Source organism: Pseudophryne corroboree, chromosome 2 (genome assembly GCF_028390025.1).
Source record: "Pseudophryne corroboree isolate aPseCor3 chromosome 2, aPseCor3.hap2, whole genome shotgun sequence".
Taxonomy (NCBI): domain Eukaryota; kingdom Metazoa; phylum Chordata; class Amphibia; order Anura; family Myobatrachidae; genus Pseudophryne; species Pseudophryne corroboree.
The window spans coordinates 676360433-676381641 of NC_086445.1; the positions used below are offsets into that span (position 1 = coordinate 676360433).

Here is a 21209-nt window from a genome sequence, read left to right on the forward strand (position 1 = left end):
AGCAGACATTATCCAGCAGCAAAGGGCGGGAGATCATATTCCTCGCAGTGCTGTTTGGATAAGCGTCTGCTTCTCTTAGTAAAGGGTGCTGAAGGAATCCGGGAACCGGAGGTAAGAACAACACGCTAGTCTCTTTTAAAACTGTTTATTTTTCTGCCTTGCGTACACACGCACGCATATCTGCATTTCTTTTTTTTTCATTTGTGTATTTTCGTATATCACTCTCCTGTTTGCCAGTTTTATAGTTGATAAACGTGCTAAGAGAGATTTGCCGCTATTTCATAGTTTAAGAGTAAAGGTAATATAGTTAAAGTATAGACAAACACACAGCTGTGCCTGAGAGACAAGGCGAAGTCAGTGTGGTGCGTGGTAGATGATAAAGGATCATCTACATTGATAAACGTATAAATTGTGTTACGGTGGATCTTTGCTTTGCGTACACGTGTCTCTAACAAAGGACTGAGACTTGTGTACGCAACCCAAGGGCCGACGCACGCAGCGTATATTACGCAACGGAGCGTACGGGTACGCCCACGTAACTCAAATCACAAGTGTTAATTTTTTTTTCAACGCGATAAATAGCGCAACGCGGTAAATAACGCAAGGCGATAAATCGCGCAAATCTATTTTAAAATTCGAAATTTAAATTAATAGATCCTTCTCCTAATTTGTAACACATCTGGTCTAAAGAGAAATTTCTGCGCAGAAATAGAAATAGAAACAAAAGTGTATATGTGGTGAGTGAGTGTTTGTTTTTACAATTTTTGAGGTTGAACCACAAGAAAAGTCGAGTTCTCGTGAGGTACATGCGTGTAAGTGACGTACATGGTGGCTAGGGAGGCATCCCTGGTTAAAACATACAATTTGAGCATTAGAGTGTAGCAGACCAGGAGGTCATACTGTAACAGACCAGGAGGTCATAGCAGACCAGCAGGTTCAGGTACAGCAGACAAGGAAGTCCGCTATACAGTCCACAGGCACAACACCAAGAAAGGGTTGGTGCAACACCCATATAGGCCATACAAGCTCTGGCTGAAGGAATTCGCAGCCGCAATTTTCGATTCCACTGGTCGCTCCGTACATAAGATTAGTTGCTTATGTGCTGAACGATTGTACCGCACGTAATTGTGTGCATTAGTAAACCTGACCGGTACTATTTGTGTACGAAGGTCATAAACGCTATTTGTACATTCTAACGTGATTTGTGTAATTTTTTTTATTTTAAGGGAGGTTCGCTGCTCACTCAGGAACTATCCAACAACCAATAGTTACTGGAAAGAGTAAGTGTTCTTCGGATCACCCTCACAGGTTCCAGTAAATAGAGGTTCAGGTCGCAGGGGCCCTAGGTCGAGTACGCCAGCACCATATCGGTGTGATCAGGTCGTATTGGTCGGCGTGGGCGAGTGAGTGGGGTACTCGGTAAACCGCCACCGTCAGCCTATTTTGAACATTTTGGTTTGCGTAAGGGTTGGTTGAATAAAGCAACACCTTCGAACTATGGGGGCCACTTGTTCAGGTAGGGGGCGATCAACCTCGGTTCGGGTTGATTCAGTGAACCGACCAGTCGGGTCGGCAAGATACGTAATGTGTGAGAAATACGGAAGTCACACAGAAGCTTTATGTGATGAATGGGAGAGAATGACGGTACATGACGGGGAGAAATTCCCAAGAGTAGGTAGCTTCAGCACAGAAGTATTAACGAATTTAAGGAGAAGGATATGGCTCATTAAATCAGCCAAGAGACGAATCAAGCATTATGATTATTTACAGTTGTGGCAACAGGAGGGTGACATACAGAGAGGATTGGCTCAGGCGGCGGGATCTGGCTCGATCAGAAAACTGATAGCCACGGCCCCACCGCCACCATATATATCGGGAGAAAAATTGGTTGCGGAGAATGACGCATTAAGGTGTAACAAACAAACACTTAGCAACTGTGTAAATGTTAAAGATAATGTTAACCAATTAACCAATGCAAGTATTAACCCGTGCAAGTTGTACCCTGTTTTGAACTTTCCTCAGGAGTGTGATCAAGAGGACGAATCGGCAACAATTTCAGCGCTCTCTCTAGCAGCCACCGTAGCAGAGACCACAGTAGGCACAGCTCAACCCCCGAGATTAGTAACAAAGGCCCCTAGCGGAGGGATAGGTGAGGTCGTATCAACGGGTAAGTACGGCACCATACACTATGCTGAAACTATTTCACCACAGCCTGTAGAATCTACACAGGATGAGGTTGTTAGAGTTAATCCTGTTAAGGTAATAGTAGTTCCAAATGGGAAAACAGACACTTCAGGAGTCACTCCTGTTAGGAACATTGCCATGTACAGCCCATTTTCCCGAATGGAATTAAGGACCATAGTGTCGGAATTCCCTGACCCTAGAAAAGACTTAGTTGCCAGCCAAAAATACATCAGAGACCTAGGTAACACGTTAGAGCCCAACAATAAAGACTGGCAGATATTGCTGAGAGCATGTTTACCCTCCAATGTCGACGCAGCTCAATTTTTAGCTGACTGTGGATTAGATCAGGATGTACCTCTTACAGATGTGTACAACAAAGACAATGTAAAAAGAATAAGCTTACAGTTAAAAGAGTATTTCCCAGCCGTAGTTAAATGGAACAAAATATTCTCCATTAAACAGAAGGAGTCAGAAACAGCTGCAGAGTATTTTCACAGAGCATTATCAGAAATGGCAAAATACACAGGCATAGAGGACATTAAAACAAACATAAACCATCGGGAAGTAGCAGTATCGGTACTGATGGATGGTTTAAAAGAGCCATTGAAGACTAGGGTACAGACCACACAACCATGTTGGCGAGGTCTGTCTGTGGCTACTTTGAGAGAGGCTGCTATTGATCACGATAGGAACATCACCAGACACAGGACACAAGGTTTCCAAAGACAAGTTGCAATTATGCCAAACTAAGGTAAAATATTTGGGACACTGTTTAACACAAGGAATGAGACACCTGACCGCTGATAGAATTCAAGCAATTAGAGACATGACTCTGCCACAAACCCAGCAACAGATCAGAACATTTTTAGGAATGTGTGGGTATTGCCGTAACTGGATCCCAGGGTTTTCCATCCTAGCGTTACCCTTACAGGAGATGGTCTCCTCAAACAAACCTGATCGGATTTCGCATACAGACGAGTCTGAGACAGCATTTGAGAGACTTAAACAGTGCCTAACGCAGGCACCAGCATTAGGTATGCCTGACTATGGGAAACCCTTTGAACTATACGGAACAGAAAGTGCTGGTTGCGCGGCAGGCGTACTAACCCAAAAGCACGGTGATGCCAGCAGGCCAGTAGCATATTACAGCGCTCAGCTAGATACGGTAGCGCGATCCCTCCCCACATGCTTGCGAAGCGTTGCTGCGATAGCATTGCTAGTAACGAAAAGCGAAGACGTCGTGCTAGGTCACAACCTCACAATTCATACACCACATGCAGTGTCAGCCTTGTTAAATTCTGCCCAAACCAGACACGTCTCATCAGCGCGGTTTACAAGATGGGAATTGGCACTAATGGCCCCCGTAAACATCACCATAAGGAGATGCAGTGCATTAAATCCTGCAACATATCTCCCAGGTGTGCCTGGACAGGCACAAAGGGTGGAGGATGAGAGTGGGGGGGAAGGAGGATTTAATACAAAGGAAGACACTCATGATTGTATGGAATATTTGACCCAAAATTTTACCGCAAGGCCTGACATCAGTGACAACCCACTGGAAGATGTAGAACTTACGTTCTACACGGACGGTAGTTGTCATAGACAGTCAGACTCGGGAGACTTGTGTACTGGATACGCAGTCGTAGATGACCAAGGCACCATAGAAGCGGAACCGCTAGGCCCACCTCACTCAGCCCAGGTTGCTGAACTGGTCGCCCTAACCAGAGCATGTGAATTGGCTAAGGGCAAATCAGCCAATATCTACACCGACTCTAGATACGCATTCGGGGTAGTCCATGATTTCGGAGCCCTATGGCGCCTCAGAAATTTCATGACGGCAGCTGGTACACCGGTAGCGCATGCAGCTCACATAAAAAGGCTTCTAACAGCGATACAGGAACCCGATAGAGTGGCTGTTATCAAATGTAAAGCACACACATATAGCCAAGACCCAGTATCACTTGGTAACAGCCGAGCAGACGAAGCTGCTAAATTAGCAGCTGCTACCCCCAGACAGACAGACACCACACAACTGATGGTATTTAATACCATCAACACTCAGAAGTTGTGTGAGATGCAAAATTTGTGTTCCACACAGGAAAAGGCAGTCTGGAAGGCAAAGGGATATGGTCAGGAGTCCTCAGGACTCTGGACGGATGGACACGGTAAACCAGTGGCCCCCAAAGCATACCTTCCATGCTTAGCTGAGGCAGCTCACGGGCTGACTCATCTGGGCAAGGAAGGGATGTGCAAGTTGGTAAGAGCATATTGGTGTGCCCCAGGATTTTCTTCTCATGCGAGTAAAAGGGCAATGTCATGCCTTGCCTGTCTGAGAAAGAACATCGGAAAGGCAATACCTACAGAACCATCTCATATCCCACCTGCCGGCGGCCCTTTCCAGGTAATACAGATTGACTTTATTCAATTACCCCCTTGTCGAAATTTGAAATATGTACTTGTTTGTATAGATGTTTTCTCAAATTGGGTCGAAGCATTTCCGGCGGCCACAAATACCGCTATGTTTACTGCTAAGAAAATTGTGCAGGAATTTGTATGTAGATATGGTATCCCTAGAATTATCGAAAGTGATAGGGGTACCCATTTTACAGGTGATGTCTTTCAAGGAATGTGTAAATTGATGGGAATTGATAGCAAGCTGCACACTCCATACCATCCACAGGCGAGTGCGAAAGTGGAAAGAGTGAACAGCACTATTAAAAATAAACTGAGTAAAGTGATGGCAGAGACAGGATTGACATGGCCAGAAGCTTTACCCATTGTACTGTACAGCATCAGAACCACTCCCAGGTCCCCTCTTAATCTGTCTCCCTTTGAAATCTTGTTTGGTCGACAACCGCATGTTATGATTAACCCTCAGGATGATTTGAAGTGTAACAATGAAGTGACTGTAAAATACTTGATTAACATGAGTAAACAGTTAAGGAATCAAAATGATAATCTGAAGTTAGTGATTCCTGATTTACCAGATAGTAATTGTCATGACATTGAACCTGGGGATTATGTAATGATACGGAATTTTCTACGCTCAGGTTGCCTTATTGACAGATGGGAAGGACCATACCAGGTCTTATTGACTAGCACTACAGCATTGAAGGTTGCTGAGAGAGAGACTTGGGTTCATTCGTCCCACTGTAAAAAGGTTGCTGATCCAGAGAGGTCCCGTGATAAGGAACAGACGGTAGAGGTTGTATCACTGGAGTGTCTGTTCCAGGAAGATTGAGGCGGCACCTGAGCATTGAAAATCACAAGACCAAAATCAGTTGTCGATCCCCTGTTCCCTTTTATTGTTTTTCTCCAACTTCCCATCCCCTCTCCCTCAAATTATTTTTTTCCCCCTTCTCATTCTTCTCCGTTTCCTCCTACAAGATGGACTTGCCCCAAGAGACTGTGATCCGGATTTTCCTGTTGACCATGATGTTGACCAGAGCAGTCTGTTCCGGCGAGAGTACCATGGAGGTCGAGAGAGGTTCTGGAATGGGTTCTGATGACAGAGATGGAGGCGTAGTTTTCCAAGAACAACATAATCAACAAGCAAAGGCGAGTATCAGAAAACGATCCGATAGCATTGACCATAGAAGGAATTGTGAAGGATTGTTAGCTGAAGAAAACTGTATCTGTCGGCTCTGTAACAATGTCATTGAGGATGGGTGCATAAAGAAATGCCAATCCAGTTTTAATATCCATATGGACCGGCATCCATTGAGTGACTATCACTCCTTAGTGGGTAGTGTGTTAAATAAAACAGATTGTTGGGTATGCTCTCAAGTACCTCAAGGTCATAGCAAATCAGGGCTAGTACCATTTCCTTTAACGTTAGGGGAGGTACTTGAGTTAAGTGGTGGGAGACCGGTGGACAGGAGGTTTAATATCTCCAGCCCTCCTAGTTTGAAGCTCCACCAATACCATGTGGATAGGTCCCTATTATGTTTTAACATCTCCAATCCCCGAAAGCCGGGAAATTGGGAAGTGTCATGGAGTAATCAAACCATGACCTTTTCGCATAGAGCAGATAGAATGCCTACAGATACAGAGCTTATACGCCACATAGCCAGTAGAGGAAAATCTTTCCGGTATAGGTATACCTTAGGAAATAGGATTACGAAAGTTGGAGAGGTATCACCAGGATACTGTGCACATATCGTACAACCTGATACGTGTACTAAGCAGATGGAAGAATTAGGGTTAGGAGATTTCACATGGAAGGTGTGTAATATGGTTATGTCCTACTCCGTCCCATATGTTCTCCCCGATGATGCATATTTCATATGCGGGAGAAAGGCGTATAAGTGGCTTGCCCCAAACTCTGAAGGATTGTGTTATATTGGAAAAGTACTGCCTGAAGTAATGACTGTATCACATGACAAAATGAAAGACATACACCGTGTTGCCCAAACTCCTTATACTCACACCCATTACGAGCACGTAGTTAAACGGCACCTGATAGAAAGAACAGAGCATCCGGCCTCTGACATGATCCATGAATCCACCGGGATTCAGTTTCTAATCGCGTTAGATATCACTCGCACCGCTAGAGGAGTGTTGAATTATAAATACATATCTGCGCTCGCCAATTTGTTAGATAATATCACTGAAATGTATGATGACACGTTTAGGTATACTGGAAGAGAACTTCAGGCTTATAAAACAGAACTGGTACAGCATAGAATGGTTCTTAATTACCTCACAGCAGTGACAGGCGGATATTGTGTCACACTGGCAACACAATACGGCGTGAAATGTTGCACATATATTACGAATAGCACCGAGGACCCGGTCGAGGTCATAGACCAAAAGATGGACGATATTCTCCAACTGAAGTGGGAATTTCGCAGGAGACACAATCTCACTCTTGCTGCTGTAGGTAATGAGCTGACTGGTTGGGTGTCATGGTTGAACCCGCGAAATTGGTTCTCTGGTTTAGGAGACTGGGCTCAAGGAGTCATAATGGATGTTGGGAAGTTTCTCCTATGTATCTTAGGTGTTATCATAACGATTGGTTTGATATTTAGATGCGGTCAGGCTTTAATGAGGTGCAATCGTCGTACTAGGGTAATGAGTTTAAGGAGTGAGGAAACTGTAATTCCAATGGACTTGATTTATGACCCAAATGTAGAAACAATGATGTGATGAAAATGCGATTTCTACGGTCCGTTTCTTTCACCTGTTTTTCCGTTTCCTCCAAGGTAAAAAGACCCACTTGGACGAGGAATTTGATGAGCCGATATACAGACAACAGAGGGATTAAAGAAGAAGTTTTGACAACCTGATACACAGATTTTTGATGAACTATGCCATGGATCCCCAGTTTCCCTAGAAATTTTAAAATTACGCTAGCCCAACACTTTTGTAAATCTATGGACATTGACAGCTTTTGCTCGCACCTTATGGGCAAAAGCACAAAGAAGACTGCATTCAACAGACACCAAACAAGACCTCAATCGACGAATGTACATTTACCTGACATAGAATACCACCGCATTTACCGTAATTATGTCTTTTCTTCATTTCTACAACCCTCAGGTAATGACACACATAGTCGATAGGGAATACAGGCACAGATATCAGCAATCACATATCTCCCCCATTCATGTATCATCAACTAAAATGTGCTCCCCCATTTTGTTACAACCAAAGCCGAAAAGAGCTCGGTAAAGTTTGACAGCCCATCCACAGACCCGTACCACGGGATAAGAAGGAATTCAAATGTATACTTCGCAATACCTCGAAGCTTGAGTTAAAACACGTACGGCACGATGATACATGACCCCCAAGCACGGATTCATACACACATGCTTCTGCTATCTCACTAGGTCATACCCTTTTCCTACCTTATCCTCTCCTCCCCTACCCAACCATGTAAATGTATTAACCCCTGACATATATTTTTCTTTTTTTGAAATGTTTTAGAAGGTGGCAGTTATTATTGACTGCCAAAGGGTGGACTGTCAAAGTCAGAAAAATATCTCTATGCACGCTACCATATTTGCACCTCACACAGGTCCGTGCTGCGCATGCGTGCGCTCTCCCGTACGTGCGCTCTCCCGTACGTGCGCATACTCACAGTCGCGGGCACCCGCAGGCGCACGGTATGCGTATTTACGGTAGAGTTTATGTGATCGTAGCGTGCGACTCAATCGTTACATATTTTCACTATATAATGTATTTTGTAGATCATGGTCCCTTTGATAGATTCTGAAAGTTTAGTTAACATAGCATGTTCCTGAACAGAGAGATCCCTCTTTGTATTGTACGAAGGGTCTAACAGGGGTCATACAGTGGTGTTTGGTACCCATCGGAAGAGTATTTAAATAGCAATATTCCGGTGTTGGTTTGGAGCGGATTAATCGCTCGTGCAAATAGTTATGGACATAAGAAGTTTATGTCCATTTACTATTATTTGTTCTTATTTAGTCATGCGGCGGGAAACTCAGTGTCCCACCCACCTGAACAGTTGGAAGCAGTCACAGCCCACCTGTATGAATCAACCTATGACCTTTTGTTATAATGCGAAGCCGAATTCCTGTGTCCAATGAACAATGAGATTGTAGGGACCATTGAATTGCATTGTGTGTGGGGCATAAATAGGCAGGCCGACCATATCCAGTTCACTCTCTTCAACGGTTCTCATTGCTGATAATCGGGAGCTGGATATCGAGGCGCATGCGATCGTTTCCCCTTGTGCGTAAGTGTTTCTCCGCAACTATATTGATCTTCTTGTTATTGTGGGCCAATTTCTCTCTCTCTCTCTCCCTTCTCCTCTTTCTCTCTTATTTTCCTTTAAATAGTAAGTGTATTATATTTCCTGTGTAGTTAGCTGGTTAGGTAGTCTATGTTATATTGTAGTGTATGATTTGTATTTGTATTAATTCTTTTGCAAGTTTATCATTCAAAATATATACATATTAGGCGTTGGACCCTAAGCCCAGGTATCTGTGTATTTCTTATAGTGTCTAGTATTCTCAGAGCGTCGGTGATGCTCAAACAGCTTTTAAGTTAATAAGGTTACACTAGGTTGCATATACACCCTATCTCTACACTAAGGTTTTACAGCATATTTCATTGTTTATGGTTTAGATATAAAGGTTTAACATTGTGAGCGTCAGCGCCGCTGGTGATCTCCTCGTGGTCCCGAGCGTCCGCTACGCTATAGCGAATCATTAAGTTAGTCGGCAGCCAAGAGCGTGCCTGCCCGTGATCTCTTGGCCGTGAGCGAACGTGACGCTTGAGCGTCTCGACTACGGCTAAGCGATTGTTACGCAACGTGCGTACCCTTACGGTACTTCATACGTAGATAGCGTACAGTGTTCTTAGACCTCATAAAGGGTATTATATAAGATAAATATTTAGCTTTATTAATAATGATGATGATATGGATGAGGACAGCTCTCTGTCCCCAGGGGTGGAGGCCCCCACCTTCGCTGTGAGAGAGGCCCTTCACATACTGGATCAGGAGTAAAAGCAGGATGAGGAGTTGTATTTTAATGTTAAACCAAAGACCTCAGCGACTTTTCCTGTGTCTAAAGTGTTGAACTCCCTGGCCAGGGAGGCATGGTTAAACCCTGATAAAAAAATTTAAATTCCTCAGAGGTTTTTAACTACTTTTCCCTTTCCCGATGAGGACAGGAAGGTATGGGAAAACATGTCGATACGTCTGTGTCCAGACTGTCTAAGAAATTGGTACTGCCAGTGCCAGAGGCTATATCCCTAAAAGAGCCAGCTGACCGTAAGATTGAGACCACGCTCAAGGCAGTATATACGGCGGCAGGGGCCGCTCAACACCCCACAATTGTTTGTGGGTGGATTTCCAGGGCAATAGTCAAGTGGTCTGATAATGTTATCGACGGTTTGGACTCTTTGCCCCGAGAAGAGGTAGTTACTCTGCTGCAACATATACAGGATGCTGCAAATTTTACGAACGAGGCTATTAAGGAGTTGTGTAAGAGTAATTGCCGCTCTACTGCTATGGCTGTTTTGGCGCGCAGAGCTCTGTGGTTGCGCCAGTGGTCGGCAGACGATGATTCCAAAAAGGGTGTAGAAAATCTTCCCTTTACAGGTGATGCTTTTTTTGGTGATGAACTAAATAAATGGATCTCCCAAGCAACGGCGTGTAAGTCTACTTATCTGCCATCGGCTATGCCGCCTGCTAGACGTCCTTACACAGCAGGACCCTCCTTGCAGTCCTTTCGTGTGGCAAGGTTCAGAGGCAGGGGTCAAGGGGTCTCCACCACTTCCAGAGGATCTCGTGGTAAGTCCCGTAAACCTGAACCTGCTGTCTCCCTGGACCAGACCACCGTATCCCCTGCCGCAAAGCCTTTCGCATGACAGTTGGCCCCATGACAAGGCGACTTTCAGGTAGGTGCTCACCTTCAACACTTTGCCCACGTGTGGGTGGAGTCCTGCCAGGATCCTTGGCTGAGGGACCTCATTTCCCAGTGATACCGGCTGGAATTTCAAGCACTCCCTCCTCACAGGTTTTTCAAGTCGGGCTTACCAGCTTTACCCGCAGCAAAAGTTACCTTGCACGAGGCTATTCAAAAACTTTTGCAGACAGGGGTGGTAATTCCTGTACGTCCTCCATTATACAACAGGGGTTTTTACTCCAGTCTTTTTGTCATTCCCAAGCCAGACTGTTTGGTGCACCCCATCTTGAACCTGAAGCCTCTAAACCCGTATCTGCGGGTGTTCAAATTCAAGATGGAATCCCTGCGGGCAGTGGTGTCCGCTCTGGAGTAGGGAGAGTTCCTGGTGTCTTTGGACGTCAAGGATGCTTACCTACACATTCCCATGTGGCCACCACATCAGGCTTACCTCAGGTTCGTCATATTGGAAGACCATTTCCAGTTTCAGGCTTTACCCTTCGGTTTATCCACAGCTCTGAGGGTCTTCACCAAAGTTATGGCAGATATGATGCTGCAACTGCGCATGATGGGAGTGAACATAGTCCCATACTTGGATGATCTCCTAATAAAAGCTGTGTCTAGGTAGCGTCTGCTGAACAGCATCGATCTGACGACTCGCCTACTTACGGATCATGGGTGGAACATATATTTTCAGAACTCGACCCAGCGGCTTCAGTTCCTGGGAATGATACTGGATACAGTGTCTCAAAAGGTGTTTCTCTTCCGATGGAAAAGGCCTTGACTATCTAGGCTATGGTTCACTCGGTGCTCAGTCCTCGCAAGGTATCCATTCATCTTTGCATCCGATTACTAGTCAAGATGGTAGCTGCTTATGAAGCAATCCAGTACGGCAGATTTCATGCCCGATCCTTTCAGCTGGATCTGCTGGACAAATGGACGGGGTCTCATTTTCACATGCATCAGGAAGTGACATTGGGGGTAATTCTGAGTTGATCGCAGCAGGAACTTTGTTAGCAGTTGGGCAAAACCATGTGCACTGCAGGGGAGGCAGCTATAACATGTGCAGAGAGAGTTAGATTTGTGTGTGGTGTGTTCAATCTGCAATCTAAACTGCAGTGTAAAAATAAAGCAGCCAGTATTTATCCTGCACAGAAACAAAATAACCCACCCAAATCTAACTCTCTCTCTGCACATGTTATATCTGCCTCCCCTGCAGTGCACATGGTTTTTCCCAACTGCTAACAAAGTTCCTGCTGCGATCAACTCAGAATTACCCCCATTATCTCTAGAGCCCGGATCTCTCTATTATGGTAGCTACAAATTCCTCACCTGGTAGGGGGCAGGAGTTTCAATATCCACTCATGGATTCTACTGACGACAGATGCCAGCCTCCGAGGTTGGGGGGCTGTGACCCAAGGGGCCCAGTTCCATGGGATATGGTCGAGACAGGAATCGGGTCTGCCGATCAACATCCTAAAGATCAGAGCAATTTACAATGCTCTTCTGCAGGCTTCTCATCTCCTGAAGGATCAAGCGATCCAGGTTCAGTAGGACAACGCCACGATGGTGGCGTACATAAACCGACAAGGGAGAACAAGAGGCAGAGGGACAATGCGAGAGGTCTCAAAAATCCTTCTCTGGGCGGATGCCAACACAAGGGCCATCTCAGCCATATTCATTCCAGGAGTGGACAACTGGAAAGCGGACTTCCTCAGCATGCACGATCTCTATCCAGGAGAATGGAGCCTACATCCCCAGGTGTTTCAACAGTTAGTTCACCGGTGGGGCTGTCCGCAGATCGATCTGATGGCTTCTCGACTCAACAAGAAGCTATGCCATTACTGTTCCAGGACGAGGGATCCGCAGGCTGTAGCAGTGGATGCGCTGACAACACCGAGGACGTACCAGTTTGTGTACCTGTTCCCTCCTCTACCGCTGATCCCAAGGGTACTAAACAGGCTAAGAAGGGAAAGCATTCAGGCAATTCTAATTGTCCCAGATTGGCCTCGACGGGCGTGGTACTCGGACCTCCTAATCATGTCTCTGGAGGATCGCTGGCCTCTGCCGCTCCATGACGATCTTCTGCAGCAATGTTTGTTCGTCTATCCAGACTTACAGCGGCTACGTTTGATGGCTTCGAAGTTGAGAGGGAAATTCTAGGAAGAAAGGGTCTTCCCTCCCAGGTTATTTCCACCATGGTCCAGGCCAGGAAGATGGCTACGTCAAGACATTATCATCGTATCTGAAAAAGTATGTTTCCTGGTGTGAAAGTAGAAGGGTGTCTCCCGTGGAATTTAGAATTGGTCGCTTTCTACTTTTCCTACAAGCGGGAGTGGATATGGGCCTACGTTTAGGCTCAATCAAAGTGCAGATATCGGCGCTCTCTATTTTCTACCAGAAACAGCTTTCCATGTTACCATAAGTACAGACTTTCCTTAAGGGTGTTCTTCATATGCAACCACCTTTTATACCTCCGACGGCTCAGTGGGACCTCTAATCTGGTTTTGTCCTTTCTCCAATCGGACTGGTTTGAACCCTTACATAGGGTGGAGTTAAAGTTTCTCACCTGGAAGACAGTGATTTTATTAGCATTGGCATCTGCCAGACGTGTCTCTGAATTAGGGGCCTTATCCTGTAAGAGCCCTTATTTGATTTTTCATGCAGACAGGGCGGAACTTAGGACCCGCCCTCAGTTTTTGCCTAAAGTGGTGTCAGCTTTTCATGTGAATCAACCTATTGTGGTTCCAGTGTTGTCTTACGCTTCCGTTGGTCCTGAGTCCTTGGATGTGGTCTGAAGATTTATGCCAAAAGGACGGCCCGTCATCGGAAATCTGACTCGCTGTTTGTCCTTTATGATGCCACCAAGATTGGTCAGCCAGCAATATATTGCTTGTTGGCTCTGGTTGACCATTCAACAGGCTTATACTTCAGCGGCTCTGCCCATGCCGACGTCTATTCAGTCCCACTCAGCGAGGATTTTGGGGTGTTCCTGGGCGGCTGCCCGGGGTGTATAAGCTCTACAGTTGTGCCGAGCAGCAACTTGGGCTGGTTCGAACACGTTTGTTAAATTCTATAGGTTCGATACCTTGGCCAAGGTATCGAACCTTCAGTTTGGTCAGGCGGCTTTACAGTTTGGTCAGGCAGTTTTACAGGGTCAGGCGGTTTGACAGTGGTCTCAGCACTCTCCCACCCATTTGGGAGCTTTGGGACTTCCCCATAGTACTAAAGTACAAGACCCCAGTATCCACTACGGACTAGGAGAAAAGGAATTACCGGTAGGTATTAAATTCCTATTTTTTTTTTTCCTATTAAGTGCACCAGTTATTGAGATAGCATAAATGTACAGGTCATGATGGCAATCTCAGGGGGTCATTCCAAGTTGATCGTAGCTGTGCTAAGTTTAGCACAGCTACAATCGTAAACTCAGACATGCGGGGAGACGCCCAGCACAGGGCTAGTAAGCCCCGCATGTCAGTGCCGGCCCCCCAGCACAAATACAAAAACATTGCACAGCGGCAATGCCTTTGTATTTGAGGAGTAACTCCCGGCCAGCGCAGCTCATGCGGCTGGCCAGGAGTTACTCGCCGCTCCCGCTGGCCACAGTGACTGCGTGAAACATAACGCAGCCGCCGTGGCCCCCCCCCCATCGGTCCGGCCACGCCTGCGTTGGCCGGACCTCTCCCCCTAAACGGCGGCTTAACACCGCCATTCAGCCCCCTCCCGCCCAGCGACCGCCTGTCTCAGAGGCGATCGCTGGGCACCGACTACTGCCATGCGCCGGCGCGCTACGGCGCCGGCGCATGCGCAGTTCTGACCCGATCGCTGCGCTGCGACAAACTGCAGCGAGCGATTGGGTCGGAATGACCCCCTCAGTTGGAGAGCACACTGTCGTATATGCTGCTGGGTGAGGCTGTGTGAAAGGTAAGTGCATTATTATACATTGTTACATACCAGATGCAAAAAGTAAGGTTTCCTATTGAATTATTAGTTTATTTAAATTAGATTCAAGTGGGAGAAAAAGTGCAAGGGTAAAGCATGTTTATTGGGGGTAGCGGGCATTTTTCTTACCTCAAAACCAGCAGTCACCCTCCTTTCTTGTATTGCTGCTTCCTGACACGTCTAATATTTAACAGTGTATTTCTGTTTGACCAATTTTTCCCAGTGTTCTTCTACTAAGGTTGCCCACTTGGACCACAAATTCATGTTCTTCTTAAAAACATGGTGCATTTACAAAAAAAAAAATATGGCGCCACATAATGGTAGTTGTGCTGCTACCCACACCTGACCAACAGCTTACCACTTTTTGTGTGTAGCTGCTTGCTAAGCCACTCTTCAAACTTGTCAATAGTAGGATTCAACAGCAGAAAAGGTAGGTTTTAGTTAAATGCACAAACATTCTTATAAGATAAGGAGAGTGCCTGGCTGGGCACGATATCTATATAAGAGTCTTACAATTTTGTGATTGGTTGAAGATGTCAATTGTTGCTAGGCAGATCAGAGTTTTGAGTGAGTTGTAATTGGTTAGGGCCAGCCTATCGGTGAGTGTAGGGGAGGTGTTTAGTGCATTAAGGGTAGAAACTTCCAGATTTGCCTCCTCTTGTCGGCTGGAAGGATAAGTGAAGGCTGTGTTATAGTCTGCCTGTCTCTTTCTTTCTTTCCTTCAGTTTTCTGCCTTATTCTCTATTTTTCCCCTTAGCACCTTTTCTTCTATTCTATCTATTCACCCAGCCTTATTCCTATTTTCTATACTGCTGCCTATATTGCCCCTGTATTACACTGCCCGGCTCCTGTGTGCGTCCCCACCCTGCGATTATGCCCAGGCCTAAGCGTGCAGCCCCCCGTCCCCAAAGGCTGTCGGATGCTGCTCCCGCATCGGGTGCTGTGCGCCTCCGCCGCCCTGCTGCTATCCCCGCTTGTCAGGCTCCCAGCTCCGGAGCGGGGTGCCCGTTCCGTCAGCGCCTCCCGTCTCTGCGCGTAATGCAGCGCTTGGCGGCTCCGTGCGTCCCGCTGCCAGCGGGTCGGGCACGGCAGCCGTCAGCGCTGGACGGTCGCTGTCTCGGGCCGGGCACCCCCGGCCGCGAGTGTCCCTGGGGCTGCAGCGCCGGCCGCGTCTCTCTCGCGATCAGCGGGTATGGGGCGGCGGGCGCTGCTGTGGGCGGCATGCGCGGCGGGCATTCGGCACCCCCAGCCGTGCTGGATTCTTACACAGGGGAGGTTGCGGGCGCGGCTACCCTGGGGCATAGTGGGCCCCCTGTAGGTCCCGCGCCCGGTGCTTTTGGGGCCCCTGACGCACCCCTGGCTGCTGGTGGGCATCACAGAGCCCCAGTGGCCAGGGGGGGTCGGCGGGCATTTTGAGGATTTGAATAGTTTCAGTCAGACCCTCCTAGGTCAGGCTCCTCCCCTGGTGGCCATTTTAGTGCCTGGCTGCACATCCCATGGCCCTCAGCAAGCTGCTGGTAGTATGCTGGGTGGGGAGGTGCAGCCATCTGCTGGACACTTGGAGGTGCTGCGGGCCTTTTCTGTACAAGGCTCTGCAGCAGCCTCTGTGTCTTTGCCAGGCCAGCATTCCGTTACGGATTTTCGGTCCGTGGCGGGGGGTATCTTTGCTACAAGCACCCTTGGCTTGCCGGCATTCTCCTCCCCCAGCGGTACGGGCCTGCCTTACTTGCAATTCCCATTTCCCCCGGTAGTTTCGCAAAGTTTCCCTCCACTAGTTTCCACTCCGCAGGTGGTCCAGTCAGTCTGGTCCTCCGGGATGGGGCAAGCTTTCGGCCACCCACCTAATGTTTCTTCTTTTGCGGGAGGGTTTCAATCCACTTCACTTCCAGCGCCAGCCTTCCATCAGTTCCCATACTGTCAACCGCCTTATCCCCCGGCGCAGCCGGGGCCTTACGGGTATCCTTGGCAGGGCGGTTTTGGGTCCCCAGGTGTTCGCTTTCCCAGCGTTAGCCAAGCAGCTACGGTGCCTCCGTACCTTCCCCCAGCCCACGCGCCGCTGGCTCAGGTGGCACCGCCTGTGCCAGGTGCACCGTTGCATTTGGTGGCCCCGGGCGGGGAGGCGCAGCGCCCCCTCCCCGGTTCATCTGTTGGTTTGGCTGAGGGGCCGGGTAACTTAATTCCGCTTGTTTCTGTTCCCGAGGTTAGTGCAGACAGCACTGCAGCCCCTCAGGCTGCTCCGGTGCAGGACGGATCCGGGAGGCGCGGTGATGCGGACCCATCTCCAGCAGATGCCGGTTCTTCAGTTCCGGGTCTCTCGCAGGCGACTGAGATGGCCTTGGGGAGCGTCCTCACTCTGCTATAGGAAGGGGTGGTGAGACCTTCGCAACACAGGTTATGCTGATATATATAGATGGGCGTTTCAGTCGCACCCATGACAGTTGGGGCGTTTAGTCGCCGCCATTTTGTAAGATCGTGACTAGAGCTGGTTAGTGGTAGCGTCTTCCTGGCCACCCACTACGAGTGAGGTCATTCCAATTAATAAATTCAATGACCATTTAATCCAACGCCGTTGTGTCCGTGTCTTTATTTTTAGTTGATAAGCTAGCTTAAAGTTTATAGTTAATGTCAAGCACAATAAATGCATAGACGCCTTAGATAAGGAGAGTGCCTGGCTGGGCACGATATCTATATAAGAGTCTTACAATTTTGTGATTGGTTGAAGATGTCAATTGTTGCTAGGCAGATCAGAGTTTTGAGTGAGTTGTAATTGGTTAGGGCCAGCCTATCGGTGAGTGTAGGGGAGGTGTTTAGTGCATTAAGGGTAGAAACTTCCAGATTTGCTTCCTCTTGTCGGCTGGAAGCGGACCCACCCACCCTATTGGCTCTCTAATTTGGCCCTCTTCAATTTGGCTTACTATTATCTTTCTTTCAGACTTAGTGGGCGGGAAGGCGCTACTGGCCAGCGGTCACTTGTAGCATAAGTGGTGTTGTGGGGCACTTACCCCTTTTGAAGGACGGCGAGTGTGTCCTGCCCTTGTGGGGGGGCGAGGGGCGCTTCCTTGGGGAGCGTCCTCACTCTGCTATATGTGAGACCTTCGCAACACAGGTTATGCTGATATATATAGATGGGGCGTTTCAGTCGCATCCATGACAGTTGGGGCGTTTAGTCGCCGCCATTTTGTAAGATCGTGACTAGAGCTGGTTAGTGGTAGCGTCTTCCTGGCCACCCACTACGAGTGAGGTCATTTCAATTAATAAATTCAATGACCATTTAATCCAATGCAGTTGTGTCCGTGTCTTTAATTTTAGTTGATAAGCTATCTTAAAGTTTATAGTTAATGTCAAGCACAATAAATGAATAGACGCCTTATAAACAACATGGTTACTTCAAGTGCAGTCAGCAAAATGTTAATTTTTAAAAACAAGAATAAAGAATAATAAAAAAAGAATATGAAGTAATTAAAAACCTCATCTCTTATTTGCATATTAAGTTATTAGTGTTGGTCAGAAAACATTATAATAACAATTAAGCTCGCTCTTTCATTATTATTATTATATATTCATACGGAAGTCAAACTTGATGCGGGATCGGTATGAAATACCTCCAATCAAAATCCCGACGGTCGAAATCCCGACAGCAGTTGACCGACGGTCAAAATCCCGACAAGGTCAAAATCCCGACATGGACAAAATACTGACATTTAAAAGACCGACAAGGTCAAAATACAGACATGTAAAATGCCGACAGGTCAAAATACCGACATGCCTTTTCATTGTTTTGTGTGTGTCGACATAGGTCGACACGGACACCATATAAGTGTATCGCGTCCACTCGCCGCGCTTCGGGCACAGTGCCTCGCTGCGCTCGGCACACTATTATATTCCCCCTCCAGGTCCACTGGGATGGTAAAGTATGAACAAGTCGGTTTCAATGAAAAAATCATGAAAAAAATCATGTCGGCATTTTGACCTGTCGACATTTTACATGTCTGTATTTTGACCTTTTCTGTATTTTAAATGTCTGTATTTTGTCCATGTCGGGATTTTGACCTTGTCTGGATTTTGACCGTCGGTCAATTGCTGTCGGGATTTCGACCTTCGGGATTTTGATTGGAGGTAAATTGACTGCATCCCCTTGATGCTATGTATGAAATCAACATGTCATAAAGTTGTAACTACGACAGTTAATATTACTATGTAATGGTTTCCCTATTGCATGCAATATTGATCTTATGTATAATTCTATATAGATCTAACTATATTGGTAATCATATATATAAAACACATCCCCCCATGTGGGTGTTCTGTGTATATAATATACAGTTTAAATCACAGCATGTGTTGGTTTTGAACAACCACTATTGCACTGCAGTTACCAGTACAGTATATTGGCCGTATATCTGGTGGGATGCTAACTCACATCCTGGTAGCTAGTGTATCATGCATGAACGAGGAGGTGAACAGAATTTAATAAAATAGATACCTTTTCTTAATAAAAATGATATATTACATTGCTGTCCCCTGTTCTGAATCATAGCTGTCATCTGAACAGCCAGTGTATTAGAGTTCATGTAAATAAAAGATTTTCAATCAGGCATTCGATAATGGGTCCTATACCACAATCAATAATGTAGAGTGGCAGATTATAAATAATAAGTCTTTATTGAGAATGATAAGCACTATAACCAAAACGCATTCATTGATCTGGTAGTTATCTTGGCAGTTATAGTGTAGGGACAATTGTTTTTAATTAATCATTTTAATAGATACACAGGTGTTCAGTAACTACTAAGTACATACATTTATGACATTTATATACATAATATATCTTACGATATTGCCCACAATATGTCTCATTTGCTATTCTGGAGCTCCGTGGGTTAGAGCTGCAGCCACAGTCACTATCTTGATTCTAGTACAGTACAGTGTTTGGTGACTTTACAGTGCTGTAGGCAATAAACGTTTTGGTGTTATCACAGAATAGCTAATTTCAAAATAGTAATCCAAGATTGTAGTTATTATAAATATATACAGTAAGTGCAGCTGCTCACATCAGGTTATCTGATGCACTGTAGTCATAACCCCTATTTCGGTCCTCCATGTGCTCTAGTCAGTCCCTAATGTTTGATAACTTTAAAGCTCTGTTCACAATAAATGTCGCTGGTGTTGTCACAGTATAAATTGCATATTCCAAAATAGTCATACAAGATATATGTTATTATAACCTGTCAAAACGGACCTGCAAACAGTATAGAGAAATGTGCCCACTTGGCACATTACAGTTTTGGAAGATTGTACAGGTGCTTCAGAAAAATGATAATAAGATAAAAAGTACATATTGAAACAATTTGTAAATAACACAAATTACCTCTAGCAGTTAATTAGATAAACTCAGTATTCTAACACCACCGGCATCCTGTCCGCATCCCTTCTTACATGCCTCTTTGAAAGTACAATATTTTCTTCCATTACGCTAGACAAGGATGTTTTCTAATCTGTTCTTATTTCATTTGCTTTTGTGTAGTCAGATATTGGGTTTGGAAAATTGGAAACATACGTGAAGTTGGACAAACTGGGAGAGGTGAGAAGAAGCTTAGTTTTTATTTTCACTGGGATACACATTTCCGTGCCCCTCTTTTATGTTTCTGATGTTTCTATCACTGGATATAAGTCTCTTGATTTTACAAGGCACATACAGTAGTCTTATGCTTAATGTAACAGAATCCACTTTATGGGGTGGTATCCAATTAGAGGTGAATTAACATCAGGTGTGAAAACAAACGTTTTTAAAAATTTCTCCCGATGTTTCATCCGTATTTTTTTACAGGCTATGCAATTTGGTCGCCTGTAAAAAAAAAAAGGAAGAAAAAAAAATTCTCCTGAAAACACAGGTGAAACAAAATCCCTGATAAGCCAGAGCCGTGGCTTATTGGGGCTAATTGGAAAGACCCGGCGGGACTATTAGCCACGGCAATTGGATACCCCGATATCTGTTTGTTTGGACTTCACTGTGTTACAGTTAATTCTGTTTATTCCAACACTGAGGGAAAAAAGTGTATTAAATGATGATGATGATGATGATGATGATATGATGTCCCAGTTTTTACAAGTATTTACAGTTAGGTTAAATAACTGTTATAAGTCTTATCAATCAGATGGTGTTTTTGTCCATAATAAATGTAATGAAAACCATATCCTACAACATGGCACAGACTTCATACATTTTACAGCACACCAAGTCTTTGCAATGCTTCGGATTTTTTACTTACATGTATCTTAAAGATACGGTTATCAAAAAAATTATTTTTGTGCCTCTTATAGGCTTGATAAAATGTAACATGCTGATGAAAATGATGGACTTATTTGAGCTCTGTATTCATCTGCAAGTTACTTTTAAGTTGTATATTTTATATTTTCAGACACTTTTGTATGGCCTTCACGAAACACCTTTGATTTCACCAATCTTACCAATGAAAAATATTGTACTTCTAGAAATGTGTATCTTTTTGTGAAGATTCAGGTCGGGATTTGCAAAACTTCTGTATTTTATTAAGAACTAACACAAAGTTTGCACAACTATGGTACTTTTCATATGTTTGCTAGCTTATACAAATTGACCCTGTCCCCGCAACCCTGCAATGGAAATGTATGTATGTCCATTAAACTAGAAACAAAATACAATTACATCTAATTAGGTGCGATAAT

The 21209-nt window shown here is 45.5% G+C and overlaps 1 protein-coding gene across 4 annotated transcripts in view; it reads left to right on the plus strand.

The window, feature by feature from the left end:
• CDK18 (cyclin dependent kinase 18) overlaps nt 1-21209 on the plus strand; it is a 330987-nt gene that overhangs the window by 195316 nt on the left and 114462 nt on the right. For all 4 annotated transcript variants that reach the window (XM_063955137.1, XM_063955136.1, XM_063955138.1 and 1 more), the window contains one exon: nt 20029-20085. In XM_063955137.1, coding sequence (XP_063811207.1) covers nt 20029-20085 — 57 coding nt within the window. The remainder of the gene's footprint in view (nt 1-20028; nt 20086-21209) is intronic.